The 11,166-nt window shown below is 37.8% G+C and overlaps 2 protein-coding genes across 2 annotated transcripts; both read left to right on the top strand.

Annotated features, from left to right (window-relative positions):
* The first annotated feature begins 1,048 nt into the window (after positions 1 to 1,048).
* LOC122670507 (60S ribosomal protein L35-like) lies at positions 1,049 to 4,450 on the top strand. The gene is made up of 4 exons (XM_043867414.1): positions 1,049 to 1,184; positions 1,424 to 1,559; positions 1,669 to 1,825; positions 4,266 to 4,450. The coding sequence occupies exons 1-4, from the start codon at positions 1,181 to 1,183 to the stop codon at positions 4,338 to 4,340; spliced, it is 372 nt and encodes a 123-aa protein (XP_043723349.1). The 5' UTR covers positions 1,049 to 1,180; the 3' UTR covers positions 4,341 to 4,450.
* Positions 4,451 to 5,368: 918 nt separating this feature from the next.
* LOC122670593 lies at positions 5,369 to 8,323 on the top strand. Its single transcript, XM_043867536.1, has 3 exons — positions 5,369 to 6,450; positions 6,558 to 6,605; positions 8,182 to 8,323. The coding sequence occupies exons 1-3, from the start codon at positions 5,637 to 5,639 to the stop codon at positions 8,238 to 8,240; spliced, it is 921 nt and encodes a 306-aa protein (XP_043723471.1). The 5' UTR covers positions 5,369 to 5,636; the 3' UTR covers positions 8,241 to 8,323.
* Positions 8,324 to 11,166: the final 2,843 nt, after the last annotated feature.

Genomic DNA, 11,166 nt, shown 5'->3' on the forward strand with positions numbered 1-11,166 from the left:
ACAAATGACTATGCGTTACCATACATTTTTTTTTTTGTCTAGAAATTTGGCCCAATAATATAAATACAAAAAGTCTTTTATCGAATAGAAACATGACCCATAAGCAAAAGTGTTATCATGTAGACCCTTAGATGCCTGAAATATTTCCATTTCCCGATGGATCATTCGGATCTCAAATCCCGATTTCAAGTTTCTGAACCTTGAGTTGACTTGAGTTAGCAAGCTATGCAATGTGAGTATGTGACAAGTTTGATGTTCTTCAAGTTTTGAAAAAAATGGATGCAATAAATTTTCATGTTATTTATGGTAGCCGGCCGGTGATCGTCAGGAGATTTTTTTTTGTCAAATAAAACTTTCACGCACATAAAACCAGAACAACAGAAGTTGATGTAATCAGTTCAATCTCTGCATTGATCTTCTCAGAGAATTGGCTCACCCAGTAGTTAATGGTCCTGGATCTTAAGTTTGGAACTGATTCGCTTTTTGATCTGGTTATGGTCTTGACCTCTTAGGACTGGAACCATTAAGGGACCGGACCAATAGCCCAAAACTGAGCCAATTGAAACCTATTGGCTAGCACAGTGGAGAGCTGTAAACTCAGCCGTCCTAAGTTCGAATCCCACTGCCCTCACCTCCTTGGGCTAGCAATGAGCCATCGCTTAGTCTCAAGCCAGCTGACCGCTGTGACGGAGGTTTAGTGCAACAGTAGGCACTGTGGCTGTCCTATTGCCCAGGGGATTAGTCGGGACAATGTGTGGGATTACCCCTCGTTATCAACAAAAAAAAAGAAGTAGGCAAAACTATTCGGTATGGGCGATCCGTGCTAATACCCGATCCGACACCGTGCATTAATTCAGGAATAACTTCAAAAATCCTCACTGAGAAAACATTTTGATGGGATTTTACTTGAATTTAAGAGATTTAAAAAAAAAATAAAAATGGAATTCACGTAATAGCCCAAATGAAATAAGAGAGGTAGGTTGCCTGATCTGACTGGCACAGATGGATTTTCACAGCACAGACTCACTAGAGGGTATTTTAGTCATTTTAATAAGAACCCTAAGAACTTTCCCTTGCAACAAATACAAATCTTCGGGCAACCGCGAAAGTCTCGGTTCAACACTTCTACGTTGCAGGGGCGAAGCTTAGTTGGCGGTAACCCATTACCATTCACCTCCAAATGGGTAAGCATCTTCTGATTCGTCTCCTTGATTCCGTTATTCTGCAACTTCTTTAGATCCAAGATACAATTTCTGGCATTCTACTCTATAAGTTTTGTTTCTATGATTACATCATTTTAGCGTCTATTAAGATATTTAGGGTTTGTCTTCTTCGGTAAAGATTGTACTTTTGTTCGCTCTTGACCTCAATTCTTTCTGTTCACCAGCTGGATTTTACTAACTGAATGTGATCTTCTGAACAGCGAGAATTAAAGTCCATGAGCTCCGAACCAAGTCGAAGACTGATCTTCTGAACCAGCTCAATGAGCTTAAGGCTGAGCTTGCGCTGCTTCGAGTGGCCAAGGTCACTGGAGGTGCACCTAACAAGCTCTCAAAGATGTGGGTAGTGTTTGTTATAGGCTTTGCGCCCTGTCTAGGTTTTTTTAAAATCTTTTGTATGTTCTATTATATTGGATTGACGATGTTTATGTTTTATTCGGCATTGCAGAAAGGTGGTTAGGCTTTCAATTGCTCGTGTGCTTACCGTCATCTCCCAGAAACAGAAAGCTGCGTTGAGAGAAGCATACAAGAATAAGAAGTTTGTTCCGCTGGATCTTCGACAAAAGAAGACCCGTGCAATTAGGCGTCGCCTCACTAAACATCAGGTGCTTCATTGCTTTTCCTTTGTGTTGGTTGTTTTGTCTCATTACAAGATAACTTGGTGGATGGGAAGTTGTTTACTGGGTTATGAGACAATAGAAGGGAAACTCAATGTCAATTTAAATTATGTTGCATGTATATTTCCAATCAATTAGGTGATTTTGTGAAGCATTATTGGATGGAAGAAATAAAGAATTAGGCAATCTGCGGCAGGTGCTCCCAACTGTTAAATATGGTGCTATTTCACTACCACAGCTTATAATGAAACTTGCATTAGTTTCGACTTAAGATGTAGGAATATATCTACTTTGTGAAATCAAGCTAACGAGTAGTGTTGCAGAATTATTTGGGGATAGAAGAATTTTAAGTATAAAGATGGAATTGGTAGAAACTAAGTGGAAATAATATAGCATAACCTCTAGATGGCATGGTTGATTTTACTACCCAAGTATTATCATTTAACACATTCATTTATTTCTTACAGTAGATGGTTCTATTTCTCCTTGTCTTTTTCAACAAAATGCTAATTGTATGGGAACCGTTTCTCGAGGTAGTGTGGGAAGCTTCTCTATGCATAGTTATGACTCGTTTTCCATGTGAATAGATCTTCGTTGTTTCGCAAGTGATTATGTCCCCTCTTTTGTCCCCCTCTGCATTCGCTTCACTTTTCTCCTGCTTCTCATTTCAAAGCCTACATTTTGTTGTTGTTGCCTACTGTTTTGCTCGCGGTCTCTGAATTGGGCCAACCTGACTTCCCACAATTTCCTTCGGAATGTTGTGAAGCTTTGACTTGGGCAGCTATCCAGTTGAGAGCGGGGATTTCTAGATTATTTGACAATTGCTCCACTGTACATGATAAATTTACTTCTTTCAGTACCCCTTCTAACTAAGCATAATTCACACACTTGCTTTACACCACAATATAGCACTCCTAAGTTGCAAAACAATTACAAACATGGTAATATGATAGTATATGTTCTCTTGTTGTTTATTTGAAGTAGTTATTGGTCAACTGTCTCTGGGATGATTTGTTTCCAGATGTATGATAGGTGGATGTTTAACCATTTGTGGTAGTGTTGATGTTTTTGTGATATTTTTATTCACATATTTTATCTATTGTAATTTCTTTTCCTCGTTTCAATGACAACATGTTGATTGCTGATGGAGAGAATGGATGGTTGCCGAAAAAAGTTGTCTACCCAGTCCTGGGCATGTGTGTAGGTGTCCAGTATAAGGTGTTGAGAGTTGAGACCGGGAAGGGGTATAGTGTAAAAGGTGATATCCTTTGTCGCTAGTCCCAGAAACAGGATAAGAACAATGGCGCAGTAGTAGCTTTTAATACAAATCTTGAAAAGAGTTCATTGACTTGAGTTATTTGCTTTGTAAATGTAATTTGAGACCTTATAACTTAAAAGATCCTAGGGAGTGCCAATTGGATTGGTTAGATATTAGAGGATGCATGGGAGATCAAATCTAGTTTGGGAGCAGGTAGAGTTTTTTCCTTGGACAAAGCTTGGCTAGTTTGAGTAGTGTTTTGGAGAAGTCGTTTGAAACAAGGAGGAATATGAAAAGTTTTAGATTATGAGAAGGACTCAATGATTTCATTAGTAAGAGATCAAGATGCATATACAAGAGGGATGAAACCCCTTTGCTTAAGGGATAGAGCTACAAAAGATTACAAAGAGTTATGTTTAGATAGAATCGGTGAGGAGGAGATAAGGTTGAGGTGAGCTTAATTTGGGAGGCACTGTTAGGCTGGACTTCTCCCAATAAGTCCGCTAATAGAATGTGTGTTCCACAACTGGAAAAAGATAACTAATGGTTAGCAATTATTGTGAACTGTAGGGTACTAAGAGGAACATGAAAATGAATCAGCATTTTTTTCCTTTTTGTTTACTTCCTCTATTTTTTTTTTTGGGGGGGGGGGGGGTGTTAGGTTTCTTGCTATTTCTGCATGATTCTACTATTTGTCAAGAAACTTAGCTACATCGTGTAGTTTTGGGATGACTTGGAGAGGTCATATAGCCTTGGAAGTTTTGTGAAATCTTAGATCCCTAAATTCAAGATCTGTTGCCATTACTATTATTCTTTTACTCTCTTTTTTTTGGGGTGGGGGTTTGCGGGGGTGTGGTTGGGGTGGAACCAGCCGTGGTGGGATTGCTTATCGAAATATATGGGTTGCATTGAATGTTTTTCATGGATTTAATTCTTGTTGATCTTCCACCATACACAATAAATAACTAATAATGAAAAAAAAGAAGTAATTTTGGGACCTTGGCTGTTTCTAAAATTTAGATTGCAGATTATTATGTTTTTGCAACCATGCAGCTAGAGGGCTTGCAAAGCATATACCTGAACATGGAGGCATATGTATTAGCAATTACTTCGGCAAATTACATGGTTTGGCTTCTAATTTGGATCTTGGGTTTTCTTTTTTCACTTCAGGTATCTCTGAAGTCTGAGAGGGAGAAGAAGAGAGAGATGTATTTCCCAATGAGGAAATATGCTATCAAGGTTTGAGATAGCAGCTCGGAGCAAAGTGATTGTAGTGGTGTTTGAAGTATATGCATTTTTGTTTAGCTTCTTGCTTGGACCAAATGTAACCTTTATGATATCTATATTCTTACTTTCACCTACACCTAGGGATACAGTGTTGAACTAACTCCCCTTTTACAGTTATTGGTTCGATTGAGATTTTAGTTAAAATTAGAACTTAAGGCTTTATGCTGTGAAACCTGGGTGGTTATTCATCAAGGAGCTCGTATGTGATGCAGTGATGACCGGGAGAGGTCACTATACTTATTCTGGTTTCTGGTTGGTTGGAATGCCTCAGGTGCCAGCACTTATAACGGTTCATGTATAGTGAGACAGCCATGGGCAAGCGTGGAATCTGGTTGGAGGTTGGGTGAGGGTTTTAGTCTTCTGTCAACCTCAGAAATTTATCAAAATTATGAAATCAGATCAATAAATTTCCTTTTAACGTATCGTAATTTATATACCAAATTAGCTGCCGGAGACCATAGATAATTCTTTGGGCAGCTTTATAGGTTGTGGAAGCGGTGAGGCTAGCATTGTAATCTTCGATCTGCATTGTAACACAGCTCACAAATCTCCAAAGATACTCTATGGAAACAGAGCTGGCTATACATTGAAGCTCTGTGCTTTCCAATCCTCACCTTTGAAATCCAGATGATGTCTTTCCCACACTTGGGTTTCGTTTGTGAACGAAGGAACAAGAAAACCTCAAGGCTCACGCTCATGGGGTCGCCTGTATATGCAAATGGTAGTGAGTCATTAATCATCAAAACAGATCACATAAGAAGATTGTTTGGGCCGGGGAAGGCTTCAGTCTCTTTTGATATATAGTGAGTCCCTTCTCCAACTGAACAGTAGCGGCGAGCTATGGTCATTCGCAGAATTTAGGTACCTCATGTGTGAAAACAAGTAGATCCAATCTTCTTTTACTGTTGGGTTACAGGAAAGATAGACATGCTTGAATGTAAAGCAAACCAAGGACAGGTCGAAAATATTCTGTTCTGATCTGTTCATGGCTTTAAATTCTCAAAGCAACTAAAGCAGAGAACATCATAAGAAAGGAGGGCATTAAACAAAATAAAAATTAGATTCCTTAGACATAACCACATGGTAAATGAATAAAGTCCATACTGGAAAAGCAATTCTTCTAACAGAAAAACACAATAATTCCTTCGACCATCACAAGCAAAGAATAATGATTCTCATCACCCTCACCGAGACACAAATTATTTACTCTGACTCCATTTGACTGTCTATTCAGCTCAGACATTACTCAAACACATGGCAGCACATCTCCCGAGTCTGAGTTTCTTCTTCTTCACCTTTGTCCTTCCTACCTTGATCTTACGGGTTTCAGGAGATGGACATCTAGGCAAATGTCGAACCTATTGTGGGAACCTAACAGTGGAATACCCATTTTCAGTGGAGCCTGGTTGTGGCCACCCAGGCTTCAGGGATCTCCTCTTCTGCGTCAACGACGTTCTCATGTTCCACATTAGTTCTGGATCCTACAGAGTTCTCCAAATCGACTACGCTTACCACTCACTCATACTCGACGATCCAAGGCTATCGACTTGCCATTCGATCGTACGAGGAGGGAAAGCGAACGGCTTCGTGCTAGAGACATGGCGAGCTCCTTACTTGAACCCAGCAGCCGACAATGCTTTCATGCTCATAGGGTGTTCGCCTGAATCCCCTCTGTTCCAAGGCTTCCCTGGGAAAAACTTGCCATGTCGTAACGTGTCGGGTATGGGGTGTGAGGAGTACTACGGTTGTCCCGCGTGGGAAAGGAGCGCTGTGCTGCGACGAACGAGTCCACCTCAGTGTTGCGCAGTTTCGTTCGAGGCCATTCGTTCGATAAACCTCACTAAGCTTCAGTGTGAGGGGTATAGCAGCGCTTACAACTTGGCTCCCTTGCGGATGTCAGGGCCTAGTGGTTGGTCGTATGGCATACGGGTGATGTATTCGGTGCCCGGTGGTGACACATTCTGTCGGGCGTGTGAGTCCACAAACGGTGTGTGCGGCTACCATGCGGCTTCACTTGCGGAGCTATGCATTTGCGGTGCAAGGAATTCTACCTCAAACTGCGATTCAGGTGAGACTAGGATAGATAAATCATAGTTTCCCATCACCTTCTCTTCACTTTGCTGCTGCTGTTGTTATTAAACCCTAAAATTTGAGTTCCTTCCTTCTAATGTGCAGTTAGCTCAGCGGCTGAACCAGTGTTGTCATTGATTACTGCAGTATCAGGTATTTTCCAACTTACCTTTTTTCTTTCTTGTTTTTAGGCTGTAGCTGCATTTTTTTTTAAGACCTCTATTGCATGAACTTTGGTTATACATTTTTGGGAATTAGGACCCTCAACTTTAGTTTGATTTCGGTTGGATTTTGAATTTTGTTGTAAGATTAGAGGTCAACATTCCTCAAAGCCAATAGCATATGATATCCAAGTCAAATTGAGAAAATAAGGCGTTGTCATCATCAAAGTGATCCTTACAATTAATTAAGGATCGAGTTTTCTATTATTACCCACGGACCTAGATGAAGAGAGAATCTCTTAATCCACGAGTTTATGGTAGTTAGATGGGACTCTTCGAATGGTATAGTGATACCCCAATAGGGTAAATGATATCCCCCACACCCCACACCCCAAAAAAAAAGGAGTTGATTGAAGATTTTCCCTTTAAAGAACTCACTACTTAAAAGTACAAGTAAATTAGTAAATAAATAGCTACTTTAACCATCAAGATACCTACTCACATGATGAATATTTTCTCTTGTTTTAGTGTTGCCTTTATTTCTTTTTCTTTTTTCTTTGTTGGGGAGGGGGATCCCTTCCAACATGTATATGTATATGGAGGAAAAGGGTTCTCTAAACATAGATGTAGTAAACGCCTACACACATGGTTTTTTTCTTATTCATTTTTCTAAGGAGATAAAATTATAATGAAAAAACTGATGTGATTAGGCGTACCCTACGCCTCATATTCAAATAGATTTTTTTTCTGTATATGATAAAGAAAAAAGGATCAAATATTATCAATATTAATTGAGTTGGTTGAACAAGAAAATCTTAATGGACAAGGAACCCATTGATCACTCTGGATCGAGTTTTCTTTCACCCACATTGGTAAGATACCTTCATTGTCGTTGGATGGGCTCCTTGGGGCACGGACGACTACCTACAACAGGTGGGGATAATTATGACATTGGTTGTTTCCTCCTTAAGCTGCCAACTTGCCTTTTTACCATTTAAAGTTTAGGCTCCGTTTGGTTATATGTAAAATCTAACAAAATTCTTTTGTTCATTTTATTTCCAATGAATGACACCTTTGAGAATTCCATTTTATAAAAAAGAAAAAAGATTGCTACACTGCTCTTGTACCTATTCTTTTATACCCTCTTCACATTGTAAGAAGTGAGATCCATACTGGCATTTCTCTCATATTATGACCATGTGGGTCCATATGGATGATATTATTTTTCAACCCTTCAGTGGTTGTAATATGCATATTCCTTTTTACATTGTCTTGTAGGAAACTCTCCCTCCACCCCACCAACCTGCCCCGCCTCCCCCAAAAAAAAAAAAAAAAAAAAAACCTTTAATTCTTAACCAAACAAGATTTTTATAGAAATACTTTTTCTTAGTTGTATATTAGTTGGACTATACTTCAGGTATGGGTTTTGTTGGGTTTGTGTTGTGTGTGATTTTTCAGGTGGTTATCTCTTTTTAATTATAGTTGAACAATAAAATTTTAATGGTTGCTCATAAGTAAGAGGGGAAAATGATAGAGTTTGTGAACTAACACAATTGATATTCTTACAGGATTCTTAACATCTATGACAATATGGATGGCTACCATCAATATAAATGTAATGAGGTGATCAAGTGTTGCTTTCTAATTCAGGTTGTGAGATATTTTATTATTTAACATATCAACGGGCGATCCTTGAAGCTTCCATGTAAATGCTCGCGTAATTAAATTTTGCAATATAAATTATTCCTGTAGATTTTTGTATGGTCTTAAGGTTTGTATCACTAAGATGAAGTGATTTAATTTTCAATTTTCATAGTCTTTGCTTTGTATCTCTGTGTGTGTGGTGTATTTTTTCTTTTCAATTCTTATTTATGTTTGGAGTGTACTACTAGTATTGATTATTTGATTTTACTACAATTTTGAACAAAAAATTATCAATATAATGAATAGGGAAAATGCTGGGCACAACATGTGTCATCCTCTCTCTTTCCAGTTGGAAAAATTACTCTTACCCTCTTGTGTCCTGCCCTGTGATTGGTGCATGCTGTTAGTTTATCAAAAATTGGCAGCATGCTCGAAATACCTTAAACGGGGTATCAATTAATATGGGTAAGGTGCTTCTTTTTCGACTCGATGGACCAAATCTCTCACCAGAGATGGTTCAACTACAACCTGATCGTGCTGGGTCATCAAGGGTAGTTTCAACGCCATTTTCAATTGGTGGGATGAGATCAACATCTGTGATTAGCTCTGCTCCCCGATTTGCCCTCTCCCTAATGAATAATAACCAAATAATTTTTATAACAACATATGTTGATGATACCATACATTCAAAAAAATAGAACATGGAATGAGCAATGCACACTTGAGACCCTCATGATTTTTCATTTAATGGAATGTATTGGTACTAAATTTTCAAGATATATGGTAGTATGATATCGTAAATGGCGGGGCAATATGAAAGTCATTTCAAGAATAAACTTTTTTTTTGGTAATACATTTGAAGAATAATCATGAACATAGAAAAAAGGCATATGATAGTGTAATTTATTTTTGAAAAAATCTTATTGTAATCAAATGGTGAACTAAAAAGTTGTTACCTTACTTTTTTACCCTTTTAAGATAACACATATTTTTTTTCCATTGAGGGCAAATCCTGTCATCTCATATAAATACTGCATTAAATAACTTTCAATTTTAAAAAAAAAATATATATATATATATATATTTTTTAACCTCTGCATTAAATAATTTTAGAGAATAAAACATGAGGCAATTAAAAGAAGGTTACAACTTCTTAGTTGACCACTTTGATGACAAGAAGTTTGCGCCCTTTATTTTTTCATATAAATACATTTCTAATCTATTATTATATGGTTATGTTCTACTAACTTAACTACGCCGATGGACATTATATTAGTTCCATATTGGAAAAACTAGGTGTATTAGATCACATAATTGGACAATTAAAAATGGAAACGGGCAATCTACTTCTCGTGCTCTTCAATTGAAACTTGACTAAATTCTCAGAATTATCCAATATCAACAATTGTATATTTCAATTAGAACAAACCATATACTCCATGTAATTCAAGTATACAACCTACAAGCTAGCCCGACATATCGGAAAAATTATCTCCCCCAGTTCCTAGCCAGCCCCATTCCCCCATTGCTTGCAATAAAGGGGGGGGGGGGAGTGGACCCCACCCGGGTAGCGTGTTCGGGTAGGGGTAGGGTGGTCATTGCACCCCCCTTGTTACAGGCCCTGGGGAACTAAGCCGAGCAAAGAACTAGAGGGGACAAAGATCCCTATATATTGATCTTGAGAACCTGTTTTTTAACTGCTTACAATGTGTTGTAAGCGTGGTTATAAAACACGGCATCGATATTCATATCTCAAACGCTCAAATTTTTTTCAATTTAAAATTTAAAAATCTTTTGGGTGTTTCATCATTGTCGTATCGGTCTGTTATCGAAATCGATGTGATTGATACTATATCATGGTTGTAAGCTATCCTTGGTAGAAAAGAGATGACTATGTACTATAGCAATGAAATTATTGATGGAATGGAAGAAAAACTAGTTACAGGCTTTCAAACGCCTCTTGTGCTCTTCTTCTTTCTCTTCTCCAAAGAAGAAGAAGAAATTTTTTTTTTGATTTTCTTTTCATTTGATTTAGATAAAAAAATCACAATATGTATGGTTATCATTTTTTTGTTTTTGTAAAAATATGTATAGTTGTCATTTATGGATTTTTCGTCCCAATTGGAGGGACTCAAGAACATAAGGAGGGACCCATTAAGAAAAAAGGATCACTTTGCTTCTCACCTAACACCCTATTGACCTTCCCTTGTAACCCAAAAAAAGGGAGTATAGAAAGATGGATTCAACAACTCATGCAAGGAAAATCTTCAAAGAATGATCAGTGGTGTACGTAAGGTGTTAGAACCTTTGACATGAAGGACTGACAGGTATATGAAGACACGAAAGTCCCAATCCTTAATAGATTTGGAATACCAAGTGATAGATTATTCATTCATGGATTTAGTTCATGGTATTGATGACAGTATCGATTACGGTTGATATTGATATTGATATGTATTGGTTGTATCTAATCAATTTCAAATCAAAACAATTTTTTTTTTTTTGCATAACGAAACACAATATTGGTTAGATATTGGTATAAGTTACGACTGATGTCGATACTGCTTCTGGGAAGGGTATGCGAGCACCTTTGTGTGTGTCTCTCTTTTTCTCACATGAAATAATTTTGTTACCCTCCAATGTACTACATTTTATCACACCTCATCGATATTGTATTCTGGTACTTTTTTTTTGATATAATATGTATAAGGGTGGGACCATGGTTCTAAGCATTGCTATCGGATTGGCATATCAACGCATATATTGCCAGAGAGATTAAGGGTGTGAATTGCATACCAAAACCAAATCGAACCTTTTGAATTAGAACCGATAAACCATATATTAATTGGTTCTATTTTGATTTTAGAATTGGTATGTTGTTGAACCGACTATTCATACTAAGTCGATAA

Source organism: Telopea speciosissima, chromosome 8, assembly GCF_018873765.1.
Source record: "Telopea speciosissima isolate NSW1024214 ecotype Mountain lineage chromosome 8, Tspe_v1, whole genome shotgun sequence".
Classification (NCBI taxonomy): domain Eukaryota; kingdom Viridiplantae; phylum Streptophyta; class Magnoliopsida; order Proteales; family Proteaceae; genus Telopea; species Telopea speciosissima.

Bases quoted from the DNA above. Each gene is read 5' to 3' on its own strand.
- LOC122670507 (XM_043867414.1), top strand. The intron at 1,560-1,668 runs GTGGGTAGTGTT...TCGGCATTGCAG, and splicing joins CCTAACAAGCTCTCAAAGAT to AAAGGTGGTTAGGCTTTCAA. The intron at 1,826-4,265 runs GTGCTTCATTGC...TTTTCACTTCAG, and splicing joins GTCGCCTCACTAAACATCAG to GTATCTCTGAAGTCTGAGAG.
- LOC122670593 (XM_043867536.1), top strand. From the start codon at position 5,637: ATGGCAGCACATCTCCCGAGTCTGAGTTTCTTCTTCTTCACCTTTGTC. The intron at 6,451-6,557 runs GTGAGACTAGGA...TCTAATGTGCAG, and splicing joins TACCTCAAACTGCGATTCAG to TTAGCTCAGCGGCTGAACCA. The intron at 6,606-8,181 runs GTATTTTCCAAC...ATATTCTTACAG, and splicing joins ATTGATTACTGCAGTATCAG to GATTCTTAACATCTATGACA.